The following is a 27,721-nucleotide window of genomic DNA, read 5'->3' on the forward strand; positions in this document are numbered from 1 at the left end:
TCTCCGTATATTTTTTATTTACTGACACATTTTCAACTTAATTCTTTTTACATCTACCATTACAAATAAAAAAGGTTCTAAAAATTCTATTTTACATTGAAATACTCGAATCAAAACCAACTTCGGTAATGTGATTTTAAAATATTCAATTTGCTTTTCATCTTCTTGATGAGACAGTGCAGAATATGTCACTCCGTCTTCTTCAGCTCCCTTAGCAGTGCGAAATACGTGTAGGACGCGTTCAATACCTGCAGAAAACAAACAAGACGAATAATTTCTAATAGTATGCGAATGTAACGTTTAAATTTTTCTTTTATAGAACTTGTTATCCTATAAGTAGGGACAGTGACATATTTAGTGAAAAACATTTCGAGAGCTGTACGTTCAGACAACTGTAGCATTGTCTATTACAAGACAATGGTTTCGCTTGCAGACAACCGCCAATTACAAAAGGAAAAAAACTACTAGTGAGGGCATACCTTATTGCAGTCTAATGAGCGTTCAAGTTGACTCGCGAAAAATCACTGCCTCTATATATAAGCTTACACTTGGCGTGGAAATGGAAAGGAGGAGAGGAAGAGAGATAGATAGAGAGAGAAACTAGGGCTACGTTTTTTCTAACATAAGCCCGTATAGGTTACTAAAACATATAAACACCTTTATAGAAATGCGCATTGCCTATGTTTAACCACCTACCCCCTCTTCCTGAAAATTCGGTAGTGTTTTAATTATTTTGTATTTTTACAAAAGAAAATTATTGGCAACTGGTTGTCCATTTTTTAACATTACCAGGGATCTAACACATGGAATCGCCTTAGGGTTAAGCCAGCGAGACACCAGAGTGCTGCTAAGAGCTCGGCTATCGATACTTTAAGTAGTTAGAGACATGTGATGAAATTAGCATTATAATTTCGAGTCAGCCTAAAAATGAATAAAATTATACGTTTTTACATTTACATTGATTAGATCACTGTTTGTTTGTTTGGCGCCTTGATATGCATGAAGCCAATTAAGAAAATTAACGATAATCCACATGACCCAACTGTAATATGTAATCCGAACAAATAGTATGTAAGATACGAGGTCCATTCTACTTGTATGGCCCTCGTATGTGGCATCAGCCAATAAACGAAACAGGGAGGGAATTTTTTTTTAAAGGTACAAGTGTGTGAAGCCTAGCCAAGTACTAGATTTGTCCATCATTCATGTACATACAAAGAATGCACAGAGAACGGGAAATTTCACGAATAATTTTGGTGTCAGGCTAAAATTCAAAGCTATATATTTTTTGTTCTACCAGCGTTTTATTTTCCATTGGCTGATTTCTAAGTATGATTTTGTTTCATCCTTGTTAACTAGCACTACCTGATTCGCCTACTTCTCTCCTAGCTGGGCATCGTTCACTCACGGTCGTAGAGGGGCGTGTCCAAACAACCACGGTCCAATCATGAACGCAGTACTTGCGACCAAAAGAATCCGCGTACCTCTATGGACAGTGAAACGTAAATATATTTCGGAAGCGGATCCGTTTCCGTTTTTGCATTCCCTTGTAATTGTGAAACGGGCCTAAGGCCTAGTTTATAAAATATGCAATAACGCAAGACGCAAAATGTTCAGCAACCATATTTTTGAAGACTGCTTTATAAAGTAATAGCTGTGCCCGCGATTTCGTCCGCGTGGAATAGTGTCGTTGGGTAGCATTTTTAATTATTTAAGCTAATTATTTTACAAATAAGACACATACGTATAAATACTTTAATGAGCTATTTGCAGTGTTTAACTAAAGAAAAAAATATTTAATAACCTAACCCAAAAACCTAAAGTTATTTGTATTTCACGAAGAACATTAATTAAATAAACAAAAAATCGTGTAAGCAAATCTAATTGTAATCAATTTGCAGTGAATACTAATGAATTTGCAGTGGAAAAAAATCAGTATTCGCATGCGTGTGGCACAGTCGTCTGCCCTCACGTGTCTGCCCGTTCGGGTAAGCACACTTAGGCATATTTCCCCACCTACACCGCGCCGTATCACGCCGCGCTCCGCCCCCCCTCCCCCCCCCCCCAATCCCTTCTCATGCGGCTGCACAGCGCTCATTGTGTACGGCGCGGTGCTTGGCAAGTTTCTTACTCGCGTTATCTTCAGTTTCACATTTTGTAATGACTCCGTGAATGTTACATCAGAACAGCTTTAATATTTTGTCTCTTGTTGCAAACTTATAAAACATTCACATAAACCTTACATATTTCCATACAAACTTTCATCCCCTATTCCATATTATTTTACACCCTTGAGGGTAAAACATTTACAAACTTTGAATGTCATATTTATTTATATCGAATCAACAGCCTAAAAAAAAAGTTTCAAGCTTCTAGCTCTAAAAATGACGAAACTTCCATACAACTTTGATCCCCCCCACCCCCTTTCAACCCCTTACAACTATTTTTTCGCATTAAAAAGTAGCATATGTCCTTTCTCAGGCTCTAGACTATCTGTGTACCAAATTTCATTTAAATTGGTTCAGTAGTTTTGGTGTGAAAGCGCGACAGACAGACAGACAGAGTTACTTTTGCATTTATAATATTAGTAAGGATTCAAGGCTCAAGGCGCAGTAACGCCAAACAAGTATTGTTCACTTCCAACTTGCTTGCATTTGGGCTAGCGTTTTCAACGGCCATATTTAAATAGAAGTGTTCTGAAAACTTTTGAAGAAGCTGAAGATTAGTTCGTTCTGTTTGTTGTATAAATAATGTTTAAACTTGTTATACTTTCACATAGTGAGAGAAAATAAAAATTTTAAATTTCATGATGAACGTGAATCATGAAAAGAAGCCTGGGGTAGAAATTACAATGTTAAGTTCGTGTTGGAGACGCGCTGCGACGTGCTTGGTCCATGAAGCCGGTGCGACTCGAGGAGCTGATCTCGCGCAGGCGGGCGGGGCGCGCAGGAAAAACATTGTCTGTGCTTTTACAAAAGATTCCTTTGGAAACCTGTTGCCAAGAAATAGTTTGTAATACTACAAGTAAGATATTGTAACTTCGTACAACACATGGCTATGGTTATTTCTGCATGACAGAAATACTTTAGTCGGGATATACACTGAGTATTTCGTACGAAAAATGACGCATCGTTTTGTACTTTAATCGATATTTCATTCAAGCATTAAAAAACAACTGAAAGGTTAATAAAATATTCAACATTTTGACTTTATTTATTTTTTGTATCGTGCTTATTAATGTGTGTAAAGCTATTCAGGGAACTGTTTACAGATAACTAAAACTATTGGAGGCTCTAGGAAAACACCAAGTATGAAAATGCGCGCAGAAAATCCGAAGCCAGTACTACTGCGAACACTGTTAAAGAGTTGGCAAGTATGTGTAATATTTCTAAGAAGAAAGAAAGCAGGAAGGTGGAGCGCACCGCCAGGAAAGTCTCCATGGAGAACTTCTTGAAGCGCAGCGCGGTGAGCGAGGCCGGGTTCTGGCCGGCCCTCACGGCCATGCGCACCGCGCCGCGCAGCTCCGGCCCCACCGCGGGCCAGTCCAGGTCGTAGGCGGCCGCGGCCACCTCGCGGCTCTGCGGGTACACCGTCGCACACCGTCGCACACCGTCACACACCGTCCACCCACGTGACACGGTGGGGGTCACGTCGTGGCACGGAAGTGTGTAGCAGAAGCTCACAAACACAAAAAAAGGAAACTTTATTGTGTTAACTGTTCATAGGATTTTAACAAGATGTGCAGAACTATCAGGTTCAAAGTCGAGGTTTATTAATTTTTTTTCCATGTCTTTTTTCGCTTTTATCCAAGCCGTTTAGTTACATAGTTTAAATCTTTCGCTCTGCAAATCGGATGTTTCGATAGTCGACGTGGCGTGCGGGTGTCTAACTACGTATGATTCGCGTCAATAAATTTAGTTTAAGAAACAAACGGCGTATGTTTATCACGCTCGGCATTATTTTAAAGAATTCTGCGTTGAATTTCGTGTCCGAGTTTCGTATTACAAGTGTGTTTGCAACGTGAGAACACATGGATTTGCTCGTTACCGAGGTTAGATGTTACACATCTCTGGCGAGTACTAAGAAACTCCCTCTTTTTTTATTTAATCGGCAACCACAATAATAAAATACAATACCGACTAACTAAACAAATTACTTTCCTGAATAAAATTAATTAAAAGATATCGATACATGTAAAATATTAGACATGACAATGCTTAAAAAAACTGATATTTAAGAAAATATTATATGACTCACTGAAACCAAAAGCAATTATGCAATAAATATAAAAAATAAATTAAAATATAAAAAACCACCAAAAATGTATGTTAACTATATTGTAAATAAACAATAAACTCACACACAGTATAAAAATTAGGATAATATAATCTACCAATTTCTAGTGAATTTTTTTTTTACTGTATGAATATTTGACAACAGACTTTTTGAAAGCTGAAGGTGATATCTGTTGCCTTTTTGGATCTTCAAGTACATTCCAAGCATGTGCTGCAGCTGCAGAGAATTATTTAGAACAGTCTCTGGAGTGATTAAGAGGAATAAACAAATTCAAGTGTCGTTTGCTGATTGGCCGTCTGCCACATTCCAAGCGCGGCTCCAGAAGGGGGGCGGTGGGGGCGATAGCCCCTCTCGAGACCAATTTTATTGATTAGTGTATATTTATGTTTACTTAAATATTTAATTTCATATGTTAAACTTTTATCTCATAAAAATTTGCATGGAGCTACTAAGGTTCTGTATTTTAAACCTGTAATTTGTAAATAATATTCCAAGGCCAATATCTGACCACTTTCACTTTTTGCAACTACGACCTTTCTTTGTGCGATAGCCCCTCCCGAAAAGTCATCCTAAAGCCGTCATTGTCACATTGTAAGAGACCGAAAAAATACACTAAGCCAATCATTTACGTTCAACAAGTTTCCAAAATTAGGTCATGTGATTCGTCAAGCCATGAAATTAAATACATAATGCACATGCTCTGCAAGCTGTGATCAGTTTATTTTATGTTAGATGACGGGGTTCGTTATTTAAATAATATGTGTGAGCTACATTTTTTTGTATTTCGACTTAAGCCTGTTACACAATTTGGTTAGAATCATGTATGTAAACTTACAAAAAATTTTACGTGTGTTCAAAAACCACACGACAAAATTACTAAGCCTTTGCATGTGTATAATATTATGAACAATTCCAGACAACGGTCAGGGTGAAATGCTTGCGAGGCTGGGGTGCGCCCAAGCCACTCACCAGTTGCATGAGGTCTTCGCCGCAGCTGCAGAACAAGTACAGTTCGACTGCAAGGAATGCCACAGCGACCATGAACTTGGACGAGTTTCCAAAATCGACTGATATCTGAAACATGTGAACAGACATGTCCTTGCACTAAGATAGTTACTCTTCGAATTAAACTTGAAATCAGCGTAACTTTATTTATGTACATGTGCTATGAACACCGCATGCAATTAATTCCAACTGAAAGTGAGATGCGTAATTACCGCTGTATAACTCAAAATCCATGTAACGTTCTGTAATTTTCTGTTGTTCGAAATCATAGTGTTTATATATAATGGAATTGTAACGATAAATCTGTGCCAAATTTCATCCTGATCCGTTCAGCCGTGATTGAGTAACAAACATCCATCTATCCATCCAAACTTTCGCATTTATAATATTAGTAAGAGATAGATTATATATAGCACATAGGCTACTTTTTATCCCGGAAAAATTTACGGTTTCCGTGGGATGGATTTGGTTTTGTTTTTCACAGTGCAATGAATAGACTTTTTTTTGCATAGTGGTAGTTTAGCGGTCAGAGAATGACATAAGCTACTTTTTATCCCGGAAAAATTCACGGTTCCTATGGGATAGCATAACAATCGTATCCTAAAAGAACCGTGTATTTAAAAGGAGTTTCGTTAAAGTTCGCGAAGTAGAGTTTTAGCGCATTTTCCTCAAGAAGGCTTGACCAATTTACACAGTAACGAAAATAATTCTCTAAAATTATTTAAATAAAAACAAAATTAAAAATTTTGGAAAACCCACGACGTTGTAATTGTAAAATGATATCATTTTTTTAAAAATCCCTTCACATAAAGTAGACACTTTTTACAGGATTCCGATAACGTTTGTCGTTCCTTCTTTTTAAGCAGTAAGAATTTGGTTATCACGCTCTGCCACTAGATGGCGCTTTACGGTGAGCATTAAGTTTTCTAAATCACGCTATTAAGATTTTCTTGCGAAAAATGACCTTCCAAGAAACTTTTGTATGAACTTATCTCATTTTAGGATATATTTGTTCACCTTCGCTTCGCTCCTTTATCTTTAAAAATCACAATCGCGATCGATAAATATGGACTTGAATTTGATTTATTGGTTTGCTGTTTTGTTTTAGTTAAGGTAAATCCTACTAATATTATAAATTCGAAAGTTAGTATATTTGGATGTTTGTTACTCAATCACGCAAACACGGCTGAACGTATTTGAATGTAATTTGTCACGCAGATAGTTTATAACCTGGATTAACACATAGGCTATATACTCATGTGAAATTCCTCTCATATTGGATTGAAAGTGTGATAAATTGATTTTTATAACAGAATAAAATCATAGGTCATATACATACAAATAGTGAGTGTGGGTCATTTAGCTATGTATGCCGTACGATCATATAGTGAGGTCTAGCAACTTCCTATCCTTCTCCTTGGTGAGACCCGTCCGGTTAGTGAAGCTCGCGGCGGCTAGCGAACTAACAGCGCTAATAACAGTTCAGTTTTGAATAGATGGCGTTGCCTTGAATGTTAAACGCGCTATCGTGTGGGGCGTCCGTCACGCGTTGAATTTTCGTTCGTTTGTCCCGTATGCGTTCCTATACCATTCATCCGATTACGATGAAATTTTGGTGAGTTGTTATGCGCATGCGCACGAAGGTTTCTGAGTTGTTACAACTATTTTACAATAGGTGGCGCGCGAATAGTTTCAACAAATGTGTGTATTTCATATAGTTTAGTGGCAGTTCGTGTGTTTTCGGTGTATGAGTGTACACTCTTTACAGAATTTAAATGAATGAAATATAACAGCAATAATTCACAGAATTGAATTGAATACAATTCTAACAGCGAAAATTCAATTCGTGTGTGATTATAAACAATAGGTAGCCCGAGAGTCATTCAAAAAATGTGTTTATTTCATATTGTATGGCGGCAGTGAGTTTGTTTTCGTTGTACGAGTGCGCACGCATGACACAATTAAATTGCATTAAATATAAAAGAGAGACAGAGTGGTAGATGGAGGTAGAGCGAAGTATAGAGAATTAAATGGAGTTAGATAAAGAGAAATCTAGAGCTATATAGATGAATATATAGAGATGTATAGATATTGGTATATAGAGGAGAGAGATAGTGTGAAATATATATGTATATATGTAGATATAGAGTTAAAAACAGAAATAGAGATATAGACATATAGATATATAGATGTAGATAGAGATATAGATATTTATTTAGAGAGCTCTATGGATGCTTTGTATATGTGTACCTACTTCAAACAAATTACAAAACAAAATTATATGAGACGATGCAACGCACGCCGAGCATTATCTAGATAATGGAATATTTTCAATATCAGTAAACTTTCATTTTTCCATTTTTTTCTATAGTGATTTATAGAGTCTATGTTACATAAAGACCATCTATTTTTAGATATATAGAGGTAAATAACTATACACTGAAAGAACGTCTGCCGGGTTCTGCCAGTGATAGAAATTAGTTTGCACACTTGAAATTCAAGTTAAGAAGACAATTACTGTCTACATCTGATTTCGGAAAATATTCCCTTCACCATGAGTTCAGCCCGGGCAACGCCGGGTACTGTAGATAGTTATTTCTAAATGTTTATTTCCGCTAAGTTAATTTGCAAATTGTTGTAGTCTGAACCAAAGGAAGTATATCATATTTTCGAATAACAATAGAGGTCTGAAAATACAAACAGAAATTAATAATTCCCTTATTAGGCATACCATCGAATCCGTTCACATTCTTTGTATAGGTATCTTATAACTTATATCTATATTTTTATCTGAAACAATTTTTGATAATACAAACCATTATTGCAGGGGGTTGAAAAACCGGGGATGGAATTAAGAAAATAATAAAACGTCCCTATAATGTACTTGATCGAATTAATGTTTATTTTTGTTTCACTTTTTTAATTTGCCGAAAACATTTTATAAAGTAAAATTTATGTAACAAACCATTACTCTAAGGGGTGTAAATAACAATGGCAGTAAGACAAAAAAAGTCATTACTTTTTAGTAGCAGTTCTATCAAATCCGTTACAATTTATTGTAAAATTCCTGAACTTAATATAAAACCTTTGGCTCAAACAAATTTTTGTGAAAAGAACTATTACCGTAAAAACAGGGGTTGAAATTAAAAAAAAATAACAATTCCTTAGTACCAACTTCATAAGAATTTATTTTTAACCATCTTAATATTACTTTAACCCTATGTCCAAAAATTATATACAACCACGTTGACGTTGCCCCAAGTGCTCCTCCCAGTCGCTTAGATGGTTGTTGCACATTGCCACCTTTTGCCCCGATGGCATTACCATTGAGCGTGTGGCTGAAAAGTGGGGAGTTGGGGGACGGGGGGAGGGGGAGGGGGGCAGAGATAATCGGGGCGACTGAAATGCTGCCCCTTGAAAGGGTAGCCCTTCAGGATTTTTCTGGCAATGGTTTGTTTGTACAGCGACTGGAAGGGCAGCCCATCCAATTTCTGAAAACATGTTTATTTAAGTGTTTAAATAATCCTGAAAACTTGCCCCTTGGAAGGGCAGCCCATCAGGATTTTTCTGACAGTAGTTTTTTTTGAAAGGTTGTCTGAATTGTTGCCCCTTGGATGGGCAGCCCTTCAGGATTTTCCTACTGTGCCGAAAGTGATTTTCTTTATATCCACTTTTTTATTAATATTAAGGCTGATGTTACGCTCTATCTGTGGCATCAAACTATATCAGATCCTTGTTTGGAATTTTGATTCACTCACTAAATCTTCAAGTAGGAAACTTCTCATCCAAGTGTGTGTGACAACTTCAATATTTAAATTTAATTTTGTAAGACCATCCGTTTGTAGGAATTAATTATTCGAAGTTTACTCAAAGGTCTCTGGTTAGGTGAAATGCACTTTCTTTATACGTGTGGTTATAAAACCCTTGTAAACCACCTACCTTCCTCTAGAACAGTGGTTCCCAACCTTTTTTTGATCAGGGACCACTTCAATTTCATTATTATTAGCAGGGACCACAAGGTTAAAAAATAATCTGTATCAATCTAAAAATTAACTTTAAGCCTAATCGTTTAATGATAATCGAAACGTTTAACATAAGCAATCTAATAACCAAAATAAACATTGATTAACAGTGTTATGATTGAAAACATAATTTTTAGTACACAATTCAGTTTGCGTCAATGAGATTTTTGAGCTTGCATCTTCTGTACAAAATCTTTAATTCTTGGGGTAATATTTTTGCTCAAAGCTACACGCATATCATCACTTACTTTCAGTCGATTCCTGGATTTGTTTTTAATGATCAGTAATGCAGAAAATCCTTGTTCGCATAAATAAGTTGTTGAGAAAAGCATAAGATAGCGCAAAGCGATTTCTCGAATTTTAGTATATGAAATTGCTTTCTTACACCAAAACTTCTCCAAAGAATCAGACAAACGCGTCCTTACAGTTCCTGTCATTTTGTAATTCAATAAGTTCTTGTATTTCTTCTGCAACTTCTCTAGCGTTAGTGCCAAAAGGGTTGCGTATCAGTTTTTGGTCCACATTAGCTTCTGTATTGTCATATTCAGGGAAGTAACGGTTGAATTCATCAACCAACATTTGCAAATGACTTTTGTTGTTTTTTTGTATTCTTTCCCTAAACATGACATACTTTTGTCGTCAAGGAGTGCCTTCAATGTTGCAAACGCACTATAATTGCCCTCGCCAACTTGACTAATCCATAACTTAAGTTTGCAAATAAAAGCACGAAGTTTATCTTCAAAATTAAAAATTATTTGCAACGCCTTCTAATTGTCTGTTTCCTGAACCTTGCATTTGCAAGTTCAACTGATTTAAGTGTGTAAAAATATCCACAAGATATGCCAAATGCATCTGGGATGTCAAATCAGAAAACTGTACTAGTAAGTCTTCCATTTTTTTCTCACCTAGAAACAACTCAATCTCTCCTCTCAGCTCGTATAATCTTTCCAGCATATAGCCTTTCGACAACCAACGAACCTCTGTGTGAAAGAGGAGGTTGTCATGGTTGGAGTCCATTTCAGTGCACAGTTTTTTTTAAAAAGGCGTGAATTTAAGGCACTGCTTTTAATGACATTTACTACTTTTATGGCCAATTTCATTATATCATTAAGGCATTTAGGAAGAGTCTTGGAAGATAACGCCTGGCGATGAAGGATACAATGCGATGTTAATGTTGACGGATTCCTCTGTTTTATTAACGTTGCTAGACCGGAATGTGATCCTAACATCGCAGAAGCACCATCCGTACAGAAACCGACTAGCTTTTCCAACATAATGCCATATTTCTAGAAATATCCAGTTATTAAATTCATGACGTCGATACCTCTTGATGTCATTTCCAGTTCTTGAGAAATCATCAGTTCTTCTTTGATTATGTTGTCGTCGTCTAAAAAGCGGACAAAAACAAGTAACTGAGCACAATTAGAAATGTCAGTGGATTTATCGCACTGAAAAGCGAAGAATGGCGACATTTTAATTCTTGAAACAAGTTGCTCCTCGATATCATTTGACATGAGTTCAATTCTAGCTTTCACTGTGTTGTTCGACAAAGGAATATCTTGTTTGTTTTTTTTTGTTTTTTTTTTTTGCTTCTAACCCTAAAAAAACTTCGACGGCTTTGATCAAACAAGGTTTCACAAGAGTTTCTCCTATTGTGTGAGGCTTTTTTGATTGTGCTATTAATTTCGATATCTCAAACGATGCTACTAATGTTTTTTTCAGATGATTCATATACCACTAGGCCCGAGTTTCTTTTTTTTTTTTTTTTAATTCTCCTATTTTCCTTGAAAGAACTCTGGTGGTCGGTCAGAAAAATTTGGATGAATCGTTTCTAGGCGACGTTTTAATTTCGCTGGCTCCAAGGCTTCGTTCGCGAGAACAGTTGCGCATATAACACATGTGGTTTTATTTATCCATTACTTTCTATCAAAGTAAATCCAAATTTAATGTAACTATTATCATATTTTCTCTTAGGCGGCATTTTTTGAAAACAAAACCAAAATGCAATAGAATGTACACTGTCATGCTTGTATTATGTTTTTATGCCAAGTAAAAGAATAAAAAATAATATAGCTAGAATTTTTCATAATTAATAAAATAAATCATTAAATAAATAAATATAAACTGGCTTCCAAAAAATTCTAACCTCGCTATCATTTTTTTACAAACTTAAATTTTTACTACACAATTTAAAAAATAATGTTGTCTAATCGTTAAAAACAAGGGTCTTGGTAGGTACCTTAAATTTCCCTTAACCCTCTTGGTGCCAGCCTCAAATTGTCTAATTCTATTACGGTTATACTAAAAGTGCCAAGTCATTTTTAAATGAATTACATATCTGGAGTTAAATATTAATAACTTTTTTTACCTTTAAGTATGGAAGTATAAATTTTTTACATCTTATAAATTATTCTTTGTCATTTTTAAGATTAAATAAAACATATAATGTATTTTTTTTATTTTATTTTAAAGTTCTCGTGAAAAAGTTATATTATGTTTAATGGATTGGCGTGCGAATAGGGCATGGTTATAAAAGTAATATTCTTGGCACTAAGAATTTTGTGGGAAAATATAATCACTACAACTACTACAAAAACGATTTTCAACGCACAATAAACAACAATAAAGAATAATTATTTTTTGATAAAGCAACTTAATAATTTGTTTGCCAGAAATATATATTTTTTGTATTTATTTGCAAAATAATTTTTTATGAGCAGAACACATACTTATGTAGAAAATAATTAACACTTATAATTTACAAAAGAATCAAATGATATTTTTTTTTAAATAAAAGTTGAATTCCTCACAACGGAAAGTTAAATTCAAAACGAAGAAATGCGCACAAACGCAGTACCAATCTGTTTCACATGCTGTTCGAAAACAGCATGAGAACTCTTGTTTTCTATCAGGGAAGGAAGACAGAAGCGTGACGGCTCTGCTCTCTATTTTGAGAAAAAGCAACTCAATAGTAGGGTGAGTCAAACCGACAACGATAGTGCGCTGCAAGTGCCGTAAATGCGTCTTTGAAAGAAAAAAATATTCAGGCCGATTTTTCGATCCTCCAATTTTTCGTACGACACAGAAAAGGCGATTTATCCGACTTTGGCATTAAAAGAGTTAACGGTGTTTTTATTTCGTTATGAAAAACCTAAAACAGCATAATAACAATTCAACAATTTTATGATAGCATATTTTAAAGAATTTTTGTGGCTGGCTCCACTTTTTAATTTGGATGCCAGTGTTCTTTTACTATCTTAATTTTTAATTTCATATCGCTTTATTTTATATATAATTAGGTTTTCAACTAACTGTACCTAACTGTTGTGAACATTTGTAATATACAAACACAAGAATCATACGTAATATAACGTCCACATTCTGTTTTGTAATTGCATGTTTTTATTAAAAAACGTTTAACAGAGAAAAATGCGTAGCCTACTTACCCTGTTCATATGTTATCAAAATATCCATAAGAATATTGAGCCACTAAACAGCTAAACAGAATCACTAACACAACACTGCTGAGCAAAACAAAAGAAAACGTACGATTGACTGACCGGCTTGCGCCATAATGTTTAGTCAGTTGCTTGCCTTTCCCCCGGTCGCCTGCGCGCCGCGCTCGCTTTTGTTCACCGACGCGCGTTCATTCAAAGTTTGAAATCTTTCACGGACCATATTTTAGCTCTCGCGGACCACTGATGGTCCGCGGACCACTGGTTGGGAACCACTGCTCTAGAAGATAATGGCATCGCAAAGACGCGATCTGAATGTTGTGAAATGCCAACGACTGTGTTTGGCAGGAGAAGCTTCACATACTCACTTGCGTGAACTGGAACCCTGCGATCGCTATTTGAAGCACGGAGTACAGTAACTGCACCAACAAAATGCTGTTGTAAACACTGTCCAGCTGCCTCACGAACCTGAAACAAAAGGACATTAAAACATCATGTGTTGTAGAATTGTCATCAATTAACATATACTGGTGGTAAGGTGGATGGCTTAACAATGAACCAATAACTGCCAGAATAACTAGAGACTTCAAATGACGTACAACCTATAAAAATATTTTTTTTAAAAAAATTGCAGTTTTTCCAAAGCAACACGTAAAAATGCAGACTAATATGAAAAAATAATTATCTGACTCAGAGTAGCAGCAGCAGCTATTTCCTATATATTTATATACACATATAAAATGAATGTTTGTAGTTTGTTTTTTGTTTTTCCCGTATGTATTCCTAAATCAATCATCTGATTGCGATGAAATTTTGCACACTTGACCTTAGAAACACGAGGAATGTCAATGATTAGGTACCATTTCGATAAAACCAACCCTTAAATCATAATTTAATTTAAGGTGGCGCGCTAGTAGTAGAGTTAGATTAGTAGATAGCTATTATATAAGTTGTATTAAATGAATTTAGGAGTATTATTTAGGTGTTTTTTCTTTACGTAATAGTTTCACTCGACCTAGTGAGTAGCATCTACTACTAGAGGCAAAATTACTGATTTTTTTCCTTAGCCACGGGGGTTCCATTTCTTGTTTCGGGTGAATTCTGATATACTAAACTCCTTTAGGGATACGTCTCCCAATTCTTTGCTTATTACGTTAAACTCATTAGCCTATTAACAAAACCACGAACAAAGGTAAACATTATTTTTATTTCCATTACCACAAGTTGTGTGTTTATTCGATCATCAATGTTATTTTGTTAGCATTCAGTAGCGGATCCAAGTCTCTCCTTCAAATCAGAAACTTACACAGGTTAAAGTGACATTTTTTAACCGAATAAATAACTTCGAAAACGTTAATATTGAACTCACGAACCTCTGTGTACTCCACTGTTAGTATTTCAATGTGATCGTGAGCATAAATTCGCTTGATTATACACCGGTTGCAAATATGATAGGGTTTATATAGACTTGTAAGGATAAAAAAAGCAGCTGTACATAAACCTGAAATAAAACAGGTGGGCAAAGTTTTTCAGCTGTACATAAACCTGAAATATAACAGCTGGCCAAAGTTTTTCACACATACAGAACAAATGCGAGTTTGACGAACAGTAAAAAAAAATGTAATGACATATCAAATGGCAGTCACAAGATATTGTTACAAATAATGTGGGGTAAAATTGGTTCGTAAGGGATAGCCCAATTAAGTTTTACAATTACAGTTTAATAATTACTAGTATTTACACATAAATAATTGTACTTAAAAATGTCCGACCACAAATCACTGACATTTAAATACGTTTACTCTCGAGTCACTCAATGTCTGCCTAGTCCGCAGTTCGCACTCCTCACTGACGCTAGGCTCAACAGTGGTTCGCCCCTTATCTCGCGCCTGTCCACACACACACTCACACAGTCTCGCGCCACTCGGTCGCACTCACGATCTCGTCGCTCCTCGTCGCGCCGCTCTCGAGGGGGTCTCTCACCCTCTTCGCCCATGTCGCACTTCCCTTCACTCGCGCAACTCTCCGAACCCGCCGAACTGCCGCGGAGGCCGGCGTCGCTGCTTATATACCTGTGGCACCCTTATAGAACTAACGAGAGCGGCTGTGACTAGTCACGTCATCCTGGGCCGACCCGACGCCCGAAACATCGAGAAAGAGAGTTTAAGGTACGATTCCTAAGGCGCGACTCTAGCCGCGCGGTTATCGTCGCGCGGCTAGAGTCGCGCGGCTCGTGAGGTTGCCCCATTCCTAAGAAGCGGCTGAAAACTATACTTCATGCGGCGCGACCACAGTGCAGTTCCAGTTGTTTGTAGCAATGGATTAACGTAACGTTGTTAAATGGTTACTGCTGGACGAAGAAGATCAACTGATGACGTTGTTACTGAGTCACAACATCAAAAACATTGATGCGCATGTGATGTTTAAAGCAAGACGAGAAGAGGGATTCTACACAATCCTTATTAACAGACACTTAATGAAAGACGACGAGGGAGTTTTTCCGTTTAAATGTAAGGCAGTTCAATTATATTTTGGGACTAGTGGAAGATGATGTCAAATGTAAGTCGTGCAACAAAGTAAGAAAACCAATAACACCTGCAGAGAAACGGGCCATAACATTAAGGTAAACTGTTGAACTTAATTATAAATTAAATATAACAAAAGCACTCATGTCAATATTAATTTTAGTTATAAAATTTAATTTCTTAAATAAATATTAGTATCAGGAATTGTAACTTTCAATTGCCATATTAAGTAGAGCGAATAAAATTGCTTAAAGTACAATTATCTTGCATAAAGTAGTATGAGAGAAATATAAAGACAAAGCACGTGGTCAATACAACTGTGGAGATGACACGAATTGATAAGTTTTGTATGTTATGACATATTTAACATATACGTTTCGATTTGTTTCACTGATAATAGGATTGTTGTATTGGAAGGAACCTTGTAACAATGACTGCGATTGGTGTGTTTTGCCACTATTTGTAACATCATCATAGTAATCACTCGCCGAATGACTAGGACATGAAGTGTCCGACAAAGTGGATGAAGATCGTACAGGAGCTCCTAAAGGAGACAGGTTTGTGTGCTGTGCCATCTCAAGTGCTCTTATTTCTAATTCTGACACAACACTGCAGATGCGCATCTTAGCTTGTGCACGTAGAGAGGGTGGTAGCTGTTTCACTGTTAGCGACATACTTCTGAAGAACACGTCAGTTGCATCATTTTCACGTTCCGTTATTTTACTTCGATTAAGAGCTTTCAGGATCTCCTTTCGTTCATTAGATCAGCCCACACATTTTCCCGTACATTTTGATCCTTATACTGTGGATGCTTTAAATCATGCAAGCATGGATGCTGGCCAACTAACTCAGCAAGCACTACGTCTTCTGTACTTGAAAATTCAATTTGTATGATGAGCAGCTCGGTCCGCGGCGCGCGGCTGAAGCGACTGGACTGGTCCCGCCACCAGTCGGGTCGCGTCGCGCTGCGCAGCCGCGCGCGGCCAAGCTACATCATGCTGCGCATGCGCAGATGCTCGTGACGCTCTGCCGCGCGGCTAGAATCGCGTGAGTCGCGCCTTAGGAATCGTACCTTTATTCGCGCCACCCGCGCGGCGGCCTCTGTAAGTCCGAAATTCCGAGGCCGCTAAATGTGACAATAGCTCGAGGCGGGACGGTGCGCCGGGGGCAAAGGAGGGAGGGGGTACCTACGACCCTTGTAATCCGGCCAAGCACGCGTGGCATGCCTTACGTCAATGGACGGCGCGTGACGTCAGTGGCCGTGCGGGGCCGCCAGCCAGCTCTGAACCTGGCGCGCATCGCGGTCTTGTCTCTAGCGTTCGTAACAAAATGTAAATACAAGTAAAATAAAATAATTAAGGAAAAAATAAAATATCTTAATAGAAGTATTACTGACAACAACATATCAAACTTCTGAACTGAAGATACTAACTAGAATTTACATAGGTGGGATGTCAAACATAAGAAATAATATAAAATTTTCTTTACATTGTTCGAATATCTCAAATTTCAGATATGTGTGACATGAAATTAGTTTGAATTTTATTTAGTTAAACAATGAGAGGTTTTAAGTGTAAACTAGGTAAATAACATATACTTTTTGTAAGACAGCGCAGTTTTCCCTACCGATCGATATTGTTATTCTGGAGAGGGCGCAATTATTCCACTTCATAGCCGAGAGTGCACTTATTCAATTTATTATTCCACCTCCTTGCCGAGAGCGCGATTATCCCACTCTCTAGCTCAATGCGCAATTGTTCCACTTCCTAGCGGAGGTCGCAATTATTTCACTTCCTAGCCGAGGTCGCTATTGTTCCACTTCCTAGTCGAGGGCGCAATCGTTCCACTTCCTAGCCGAGGTCGCAATTATTCCACTTCCTAGTCGAGAGCACAATCTTTCCACTTTCTAGACGAGGTCGCAATTATTTCACTTCCTAGCCGAGGTCGCTATTGTTCCACTTCCTAGTCGAGGGCGCAATCGTTCCACTTCCTAGCCGAGGTCGCAATTATTTCACTTCCTAGTCGAGAGCACAATCTTTCCACTTTCTAGACGAGGTCGCAATTATTTCACTTCCTAGCGGAGGTCGCAATTATTTCACTTCCTAGCCGAGGTCGCTATTGTTCCACTTCCTAGTCGAGGGCGCATTCGTTCCACTTCCTAGCCGAGGTCGCAATTATTCCACTTCCTAGTCGAGAGCACAATCTTTCCACTTTCTAGACGAGGTCGCAATTATTTCATTTCCTAGCCGAGGTCGCAATTATTCCACTTCCTAGCGGAGGTCGCAATTATTTCACTTCCTAGCCGAAGTCGCAATTGTTCCACTTCCTAGTCGAGGGCGCAATCGTTCCACTTCCTAGCCGAGGTCACTATGTTCCCGGGTACAATTTTTCCGATACCGCATGTTTACCCTGTTCACAACGGAACACAGAACTCTGAAGTAGAAATCCTGTGCAGTGTCTGCGAATATTCTGTAACTTTTGGGATCCGCTCGCTGAAATGTCCGTGCGTGAACCGCTGAAGTCCGAGGGCGGGAGCTAGGGAGCTACTCACTCGACGATGGCGGTGTGGTGGTCGACGCAGGCGACGAGCTGCCTGAAGACGCGCGCGTCCCCCGCCGCGAGGTGCTTCAGCGACGCCAGCGACGCCAGCAGCACGCGGAACTGCGCGGCCGCGAGCCTCATCAGCGCCGCGGCGCCGGCGTCGAAGTTCACGGCGACGAAGCAGTAGGCGAAGGACAGCGCCTGCAGGCAGGCACACGATACTTTTAACGTGAAAGCGTTTTTTAAACAGGCTTCCATACTAAGATCGTGCCAGATTTACCGATGAAACGCTTTCGTTGTCACCAAAATTTTTAATATAACTCGTGACTTAAGGGTTGTATCGCCATGTATTGTGTATATTCTGAAAAAAAAAAAAAAAACTTACGCCATCGTGCGCCCACGTCATTGAGAGGGGAGGGGGGCTGAAAAATAGTTTCGGAATTCACTTTTTGCGACCAAAGAATTAGTCTTAACTTCGCAACGGAAAGGGTTACCCGAGTTACTTGTGCGTCGTCGTGTGGAAACTGAGGTGACAGTTTACAAAAGTCCTAAAACTGCTTGTTGCAGGTATAGTACTGCCGCGCAGTCACAGAGCAGTCAGCGCCAGAGGCGGCGGGACAAGCTGGAGCGCTCGGGCCGGTTCGTGCCGAGTCAAAGGAGCGCCAGGACTTATCCTCACCAACAGAGCGAGAGAGGCGTCTTCGTGAGCGCTGCAGACTTGAAGCGCTGGGCGCTGCTGTAGGGCCACCGACTGCGTCGACCAGTACAGAGGCTAGCATGGCTGAAATAAACTCCAACTATGAAGACCATATACAGATGGACCTATAAGAAGGCTGATACGCGGGGCAATATGTACCCTCATATTCTTAGGGATTCCGATACAAGTCTACAGCCAAGTGAGCTGAATCCCTATGAGCGCCCGAATCACTATCGCGCGCTCTGATAGCGTGCTGATAATGATTAGGCGCTAGTTTATCTAGAATGAATTCGGGTACGTGCCCAACATATAAAATAGATTATGAACCTATCTGGATCTGAACTACGCATTCGATTTGAAAACCATACGTCTCGTATTTCTCATTTCAATAACCCGTTTTAAATGTATTAATTGTAAAGTAAAGAAAAGTAAATATTTATTTACTCTAGATAAAAGTATATCATTTTAATACTAACCAGAAAGATATTAATAATACATTCATAAAAACTCTTTAATTATATCTGATGGTTCACGAAAGAAGTTTAAACGCAAAAAAAGTAATGTTGCGATACTGCCCACCCCCGTACTTTTTGTTGGTATCGAGTAGTTTTATTTCAATGCCGATACTCTTTCACGTAATTCATTTTAATCGATACTTTTACCCATATGAGTCTTTTTGGCAGGTATATCGAGATATCATATACAAAATGATATTAAACCCTCACTTCTACTTGGCTGTAAGGGTACTACATCTCCCTGGGAGATGGCTTGGTCGCGCAGGAGTAGACGATGCGGTGTGGGGCAGATTGCCGCCGCGATCACCAGACTTAACCCCGAGCGATTTCTTTCTGTGAGGTTATGTCTGAGACAAGGTGCTCGTGCCACCTCTGCCGCTATCTCTGCCGGATCTGAGACAGAGAATCACAGTGGCGGTTGAGTCCATCGCCGCCGACACATTGCACAAAGTGTGAGACGAGTTCGGTGTTTGCCGCGTAACTCGAGAAGCGCATAGTGAGTCACTGCAATTAGTAAAAAAAAACTTTCAGAGATTCTCTATTGATTGAAAAAATATTCATGTAAATCCACAGCAACGTTTAGTTTTTATGATTTTTTTTTTAAAGTGTAATGAAAATTTGTGCTCACCCCATATATAGTCACGAAACAGGTTATCAGTGAAACGATTCGATAAAATTTTGTTTTCGAGTGATTTTACAGAGGAAGGCTGGAAAATTAATTTTTTTCTTTAGTTTCATTTACGTATAGATACTTTTCAATTATTTCACAATTTCACTGATCATCTGTTTCCTAATTACGGGTGTGTTTCATGTATTTTTTTAGTTATTTTAGCTTAAATTTTTACGACAAAAATTTGAATCATCGCATATTTATTGTTTGTGAAAATCGATGTTAAGTATCTAAGGAAAACTATTGATACCTCAGGATATCACTAATTACATGATATAATTCTTTTCTTACGAAACTACTCATGAACAAAGTGTCAACACTTTGAATTCGACACCGTTTTACTACAATACTTTCCGCAATGGGCGGAAAAATAAAAATGGAAACGGATCACGTACTCATTTCACTATCCGTCTGCCGCTTCCATAGTGCTCGGAAACGTAACAAATGGCAAGCAATGAGACTGAATTTCATGGCTACAAAAAATTAATTTAGGCCTAATTGAAAAAATGGATACAACAGAAAATAAAACGTTCGCTAATTATATCTATAAAAATAAAAATGTAAATGTTCGTTCGTTCAAAATCTTAAATCTCCGAAAGTTCTTCACCGATTACTTTGAAATCTGGACACAACGTTGCATTCGAATACGCGCGTGTTTCATATATATATATACTTATGTCACACCTGTTACAGGCAAAAAGATAGATACAAATATAAATGGTTAAAACATATAATTTAATATTTTCATTGCTATAAAGTGACATATATATATAGAATATATAGAAAATCATATGTAGGTATATAGAGGATAGATACAGGAATATATGTATAAATGTAGAGAGATAAATAGAGATAGAGAGGTAGGTATAGGCCTATATGTGTGTATATATACATAGAGAGAGATATAGAATTAGAGAGAGATAGAGAATTAGAGAGAGATAGAGAGTTGCTATGTGTATGAGTACCTACTTCAAACAAATGACAGAAAAAATAATGTTATTGAGAAATAGCACTGCATGCCGGGCATTAGCTAGTATACAATATAAAAATCCATTAATCTTTGAAATAACACCATATTCTTTTACTTGAAATAATCTTCTCTGTATTTAAAGCGTACAAAACATGGCTACCGCCACGGAAAACACAGGGCTCCTACTGGTCGCGCGGTGTAACGTAAAGGGAAGAGCTAATCCGCTGAGGTCCATGCTGGGCCGTGGGTAGAGACCCGGAAAATTCGCGGGTTCAATGACCTCCAGGATAGACTCCAATATCCTCTACACACTCGGGCAAATGCCAACTGTTCATTGGCTGCTGACTTGTGAGTCGTCTCGAATGGGTGGCCTGTGATTCGACACTTCTATTAATGAGGGTCTCTAATTGGCCCTCAGTCCTGCAGATTAACAGTGAACCAATGACAGAAGCAGCACTAAGGTATAATTATTTGAATTTTAGCATAACACGAAATGAACCCGCGAATTTTCCGGGTCTCTAGCCGTGGGACGGGACGGGCCTACCTGGAGGGCGAGCGACGCCCCGTAGCGGTCGTCGCCGAGGCAGGCGGCGCGGAAGATGTGCGCATGCGCGCCTTGCGGCAGCCAGCGCGCGCGCACGAGCGGCGAGCTCGTCCACGCGCCGAACAGCAGCAGCGCCAGCGCGTTGAAGGCCAGCGTGGTGGCTCGCACCTGCCCGGCCGCGCGCATGACGATGGGGTGGCCCTGGCAGCGCTCCTGGCGGCAGTTGGGTGGCACGTTGCACGCGTCCACATCATGACCGTGATGGTGGTTCAGTTTACTTCACAAGCCCTTGAAGACCCTGGGCAGTAGTTACCCAATAAGGGTACACCTCAAGAAGATTATTTAATTGTTTTTTTTTCATATACCATTGATGATTATACTGTACATCATACATAAACCTCACTAACAGACAAAAATTATGGGTATGCAAACACATGGAATACAAGCCAATATCATCCTATGTCAAAATTAAAATGCATAAACAGCACCGAGAAATATGTGAAGGAATAACAAAGTCAGAAAGAAAATATTACAGCACAAGCCAATATTAGCCTATGTCAAAATTAAAATGCATAAACAGCACCGAGAAATACGTGAAGGAATAACAAAGTCAGAAAAAAAATATCACAGCACAAGCCAATATCAGCCTATGTCAAAATCAAAATGCATAAACAGCACCGAGAAATACGTGAAGGAATAACAAAGTCAGAAGAAAAAATAACACAGCACAAGCCAATATCAGCCTATGTCAAAATTAAAATGCATAAACAGCACCGAGAAATACGTAAAGAAATAGCGTAGTCAAAAAAAAAATATCACAGCACAAACGCATATAGTGGGCTGAAAAAAACCTTGGACACCACAACGACAAATACGCACCCAACGACGATCCTAAACAGATATTCTGGACAGCGCGATGACAACACAGGCACACATGCGAACCCAGCGATGTGACTAAGCAGATCTCCTGGACACTATTACGAAGACAGCACAGACTTCCGAAGACGAATCATTCAAAGAACCGCAAATGGATGTGATCATGTTATCTCGACTAATGAGCTCAAAAAAATAAGGGCTTGATAAATATAGACAAGACATACTACAGCCTGGAATGAAATTAATCTGTGAAATAATCGTATCAAAAGGAAAACTTGCCCCTGGCTAAACACACAAACATACACAACGTTTTGTTAAAATTATTCAATGTAAAGTAGTAATTTGATACAGAACTTACGTAATGGTTCCTGTGGTTAATAAACAAAACAAACACTGCATTTAAACTAGGACAATAACACACGAGATTTTATAACACCGACGATGCACCAACAGATAACAAAACACATTTCTTGACAGTTCAGTTGGCTAGCAAGCCGTTCACTGATGGAATCAGCAATATTTTCTAACGCTGAGTTCGCACGTGCTGTCAGTATCTAAACTTGGTCTGCGTGGGTTCAGTCTGTATCATGTAACGTGTCTCATATTTGGCAGTTACTAAACTCAGCACGCATCATCCTGCCACTGTTGTTTCTGTCAGCTGCGTTTGCAAACAAGTACCCGTGGTTGTCAGTGTCCGTAAGCAAGCATCACGTGACGGTTGGAAATGCCTACCACACTGTTAGACATTAAAGTAAATTTACGGACCTTTCAACGAAGAATTTACCTGAAATAATGAAGAATTATTTGTAATTTCTCATGATTAGATCTCCATAAAAACGTCAACGTATTTCGACTTTCGAGTTTTGTTTTATGTATTAAACAGGATGAACACATTCGGGGAAAGAAATAGTGTGTTTTAACAAGAGTATTAACCAATTTTTTGAATGATTTGCTTCACACGCCAAGGTATTTCTTTTGAATTTTTACCCGTAAATTTGGTACCCGTAAATTTACGAAGATCCATGGAAATATTTTCTAGGCTGCCAAGGGAAAAGAGCCTAAGTCAGCTTTTGAGTTGTACTCTTTTACCCTATATTGATTGTAAAATTATTATTTATTTTATAAAAACTCCGTAGCATGATGTAAAAATATGTTAACTACTGACTTGTTCTACTAAAGCCTCAGAAACAGGCTCTTCCTGCAGACTTTATCCAATTTTATCTATTTTGTGACTTATACTCTTTTACCATATACAGAAAACAGTTTTATGTACTTTTACAAAAGATTCCTTTGGAAACCAGTTGCCGAGAAATAGTTTATAATTCTACAAGAAATATATCGTATATTTCAACAACATGGGTATGATTAATTTTCATGTATGTGTTGCGCCTGGCAGCGCAACAATCTCTTCTTTCCGTATTTTTGTCTTTTCGTAACTTTAAAGTGTTTGTTCTGACGCCTGTAGCTAGGCAATTGTTGATACACCCGATGTGACCAAGAATTGCCCTTGATATGTAGTCTACCAGTGTTGCTGCCTGTATAAAAAATGCTCATCTATATAAAAGGTGTTCCTAGTGTCAACAAACCGCCATGACACTTACTGTTTCCGGTTCTGGAATGTGAGAGAAGCTTCTGCCTTGCTCCAGGTCGCCACGCCGCCCTGGAGACCTCTGTGTGTTACTTGGCTTTAACGAAGAATATGTGTTACTTAGCCATATTTCAGAGGAAAGTTAATTTGGTGATAGAATATTTCATGCAGAAGTTGGACTTGGAATAATTCATTAAAGAATCCGCTTTGGCGATAGCGTATTTTCTGGTCAGTGGGACTTCGATTATTTTCGTACGGCCAGAGGTCTTAGTAATTTTCGCATGCAGTTTGGACTTAGTTTTTGGAGAGATCGCCCAAGGACTTATTCTTTTCAAGATGTTACTGACATACAAGGGCACGACACTGTTGAGCTGGCATGGGCGGCCATCCTGTGCATAGCAACTAGTACTCGGTCGGCGTTTCAACATAATACGTACGAAATGATACTTCAGTAACAGACGAATGAGTTTACGTTACGTAAATGTAACGATACGTGCTATGCGGCAATGTGATCAGTTGGCTATGCTACATGGCAGTCATAATTTTCAGCGCCATTGGTGAAGTTTTACTTTTGCACAATGCCTTACGTAATCGCCGTATCGGACTTGGATAAGTTTGAGAACTGCACGAGCGACTGGTGTGGACTGTACGAGTGTTTGTGGGGAGGGAAGCCTTAGTGTAAACCACTTTGGTCCTGGTCGTTGAAGTTGAGAAGAGTTCCTAGATTTGTTCGAAGGTGTGTATACGAGCGGGAACAAGGTGAACAAGTTGTCCGTCAGCTGCGAGAGGCTGCCAACACATGAAGAGAAGGACCAGCCCTGGAGAACAACTGGTCGGATCGTTCGGTGCGGCGCCATGATGATTTCCCTCCGAGGACTTGGGGAGTCGCCGAGGAGCCTCGCTGCATTTTGAGGACTCGTGAGGCGACTGTTTTCTTATCCTTAAAGCGCCAAATTTCAGGTGCGGAAAGTTTTGTATCGTAAATTATACCTTTGTCCATGGTGTCAAGACAGTTGGGGTATAGATCTGAACAGGATGTCAACACAGTTGAGGTTTTTGTAATTGGATTTGTTTTCTATTTGCTGTGTTTAACTTTAAAGCTTAATATCAAGTTATTGTTTTATAATGACTGTTTCGTTTACATTCGATTTTAATTAGTTGCCATTATATGTGCTAATTTGTGTATTTCTCATAATAAGCATATTAATATTACTTGCTTTGATATTTATGTATATTAATATTCACGATATTTAATTCTAACTATTTTTAATGCAGTAGTTTTTAAAGATACTGTTTACCACAGTCTTACATCTGCTCTGAAATGTGTTTCGATAGGAACAGAAATCTGTGTTAATGAATGATGATTATATAATGTACCCGGTGTGGTAGCAGAGAACTTTGTGCACCTTTGTAGCTTGTTTATTGTTTATTAATCTGGTGCAATAAATATAATGCTAGCACGACTCACCTCGCTTTATGTTTTTAACCCAGTACATATGCTTCCTAATATATTGTTACGAACGCGAGAGACCAGACCGCGATGCCAGGTTCGGAGCTGGCTGGCGACCCCGCACCGTCACTGACGTCAGGCGCCATCCATTGACGCAAGGCATACCACGCATGCCCAGTCGGATTACAAGGGTCGTCGCTGCCCCCTCCCCCCTCCACTCACCGCGCGGCGCCGTGCCTAGGAGCTGTTATCTATCGCTGAGCGGCCTGGGAATTCCGCGGACGGGCGTTCGCGTGGAGTAACGCGAATTGACGCTGCTTTTCTGGACCGTTCGGGTGGCAGGTCGGCCCGGGATGATGCGACTCGTCATCAGCCGCTCTCGTCCCTTCGAGAAGGACGCCCCTAGGTACTGGAGCCGCGACGCCGGCCTCCGCGGGGTTCCGAGACAGTCCCGCGACAGTTCTGAGCTGATTTCGAGCGAAGGGAAGTGCGACATCGACAAAGAGGGTGAGAGACCCCCTCGAGAGTGGTGCGAGAGTGCAGCGACTGAGTGGCGCAAGACTGTGTGTGGACAGGAGCGTGGCAAGGGGCGAACCACTGTTGAGCTTAGCTGCAGTGAGGAGTGTGTACTGCTGAACTTGAGACATTGAGTGACTCGAGAGTAAACATATTTAAATGTCAGTGATTTGTGGTCGGACATTTTTATGTAGTTTTATTTATGTGTAAATACCTACTAGTAATTAATAAAACTGTAATTTGGAAAACATAATTGGGCTATCCCTTACGAACCCAATTCTCCCCACATAAATCATAAAAAATGAAATACGTTTTCCGAGATAATATTGACTATTTCTCACAAAAATTATTGAATAATTTAATATTTGATTTTATGTTTCATTTAAGCACAGTTTTTTTTAAAGAAACTATGTAATAAAATAACTAAATATTAAGTAGTTTAACTTTATTTTGATGTATAAAGCTTATTATGTGCGCATTCAATACTGGAAAGCTATTCAGGGAGTAACTTTAACTATTGAAAGTAGACTACTGGAACATCACAAAGCATAAATTCCTGTGTAAGAATCCGAACCCAGTATTACTGCGAAAACTATTTTGTAGTGATGCACATATGTAAATGTACACATTTACAAACATCTGTAAATGCACATGAATATGAATGAACAATAAAAAAACGCCAGTGTAGCGGCCTATGTCCGTAACGAGCGTGACGTGACTGACCTCGAGGCGGCGCAGCGCCGCGAGCAGCCGCCGCACGGCCCGGCGCCGACTCAGCAGGAAGCCGTGCCTGGCGAGCGTGAAGCCCACAGCGAGGGCCTCGCTGGCGCCCGTCAGCACGCCGTCCAGGTGCCCCCACTCGCGCGCCATGCCGGCCGCGCTGCACGCCACCTGGGAACGAGACCCCGTCCGCCCGTCAGCACTCCGTCCAGGTGCCCCCACTCGCGCGCCATGCCGGCCACGCTGCACGCCACCTGGGCACGAGAGCCCGTCCGCCCGTCAGCACTCCGTCCATGTGCCCCCACTCGCGCGCCATGCCGGCCGCGCTGCACGCCACCTGGGCACGAGACCCCGTCCGCCCGTCAGCACTCCGTCCAGGTGCCCCCACTCGCGCGCCATGCCGGCCACGCTGCACGCCACCTGGGCACGTGCGCCCGTCCGCCTGTCAGCACTCCGTCCAGGTGCTCCCACTCGCGCGCCATGCCGGCCACGCTGCACGCCACCTGGGCACGTGCGCCCGTACGCCCGTCAGCACTCCGTCCAGGTGCCCCCACTCGCGCACCATGCCGGCCACGCTGCACGCCACCTGGGCACGTGCGCCCGTCCGCCCGTCAGCACTCCGTCCAGGTGCCCCCACTCGCGCGCCATGCCGGCCGCGCTGCACGCCACCTGGGCACGAGACCCCGTCCGCCCGTCAGCACTCCGTCCAGGTGCCCCCACTCGCGCGCCATGCCGGCCGCACTGCACGCCACCTGGGCACGAGACCCCGTCCGCCCATCAGCACTCCGTCCAGGTGCCCCCACTCGCGCGCCATGCTGGCCGCGCTGCACGCCACCTGGGAACGAGAGCCCGTCCGCCCGTCAGCACTCCGTCCAGGTGCCCCCACTCGCGCGCTATACCGGCCACGCTGCACGCCACCTGGGAACGAGAGCCCGTCCGCCCGTCAGCACTCCGTCCAGGTGCCCCCACTCGCGCGCCATACCGGCCACGCTGCACGCCACCTGGGCACGAGACCCCGTCCGCCCGTCAGCACTCCGTCCAGGTGCCCCCACTCGCGCGCCATGCCGGCCGCGCTGCACGCCACCTGGGCACGTGCGCCCGTCCGCCCGTCAGCACTCCGTCCAGGTGCCCCCACTCGCGCGCCATACCGGCCACGCTGCACGCCACCTGGGCACGAGACCCCGTCCGCCCGTCAGCACTCCGTCCAGGTGCCCCCACTCGCGCGCCATGCCCGCCACGCTGCACGCCACCTGGGGCCCTATGCTGGAGTTTTAAGTCGTATGCGAGTTGCCAGCCGAGTGGTCTTTTCCGATCGGTTTGATGCTTTGGTA

The 27,721-nt window shown here is 40.5% G+C and overlaps 1 protein-coding gene across 3 annotated transcripts; it reads right to left on the reverse strand.

Annotated features, from left to right (window-relative positions):
- LOC134546248 (odorant receptor 13a-like) lies at window positions 1-26,561 on the reverse strand. Of its 3 annotated transcripts, XM_063388935.1 has the most exons (7): window positions 26,394-26,561; window positions 21,241-21,453; window positions 17,855-18,045; window positions 13,147-13,246; window positions 5,266-5,370; window positions 3,423-3,578; window positions 1-248 (listed from the first exon to the last, which is right to left on the reverse strand). In XM_063388935.1, exons 1-7 carry the CDS (start codon window positions 26,538-26,540, stop codon window positions 189-191), a joined length of 972 nt encoding a protein of 323 aa, XP_063245005.1. In that variant the 5' UTR covers window positions 26,541-26,561; the 3' UTR covers window positions 1-188. The 3 variants fall into 3 exon arrangements, with proteins under 3 accessions (XP_063245005.1, XP_063245007.1, XP_063245006.1); XM_063388937.1 differs by lacking the exon at window positions 3,423-3,578; XM_063388936.1 differs by lacking the exon at window positions 1-248 and having other exon boundaries at window positions 3,490-3,678.
- Between the last annotated feature and the right edge of the window lie 1,160 nt (window positions 26,562-27,721).

The sequence above is a fragment of the Bacillus rossius genome, chromosome 1 (genome assembly GCF_032445375.1).
Source record: "Bacillus rossius redtenbacheri isolate Brsri chromosome 1, Brsri_v3, whole genome shotgun sequence".
Lineage (NCBI taxonomy): Eukaryota > Metazoa > Arthropoda > Insecta > Phasmatodea > Bacillidae > Bacillus > Bacillus rossius.

What these genes read in the sequence shown, in the direction of transcription:
- LOC134546248 (XM_063388935.1), bottom strand. Translation starts at nt 26,540, where the DNA reads ATGGCGCGCGAGTGGGGGCACCTGGACGGCGTGCTGACGGGCGCCAGC. An exon ending in CGGCGCTGCGCCGCCTCGAG is followed by an intron (nt 21,454 to 26,393) that starts GTCAGTCACGTC and finishes AACTGCCGCCAG; the next exon opens with GAGCGCTGCCAGGGCCACCC. An exon ending in CAGGGTTCCAGTTCACGCAA is followed by an intron (nt 5,371 to 13,146) that starts GTGAGTATGTGA and finishes CACATGTTTCAG; the next exon opens with ATATCAGTCGATTTTGGAAA.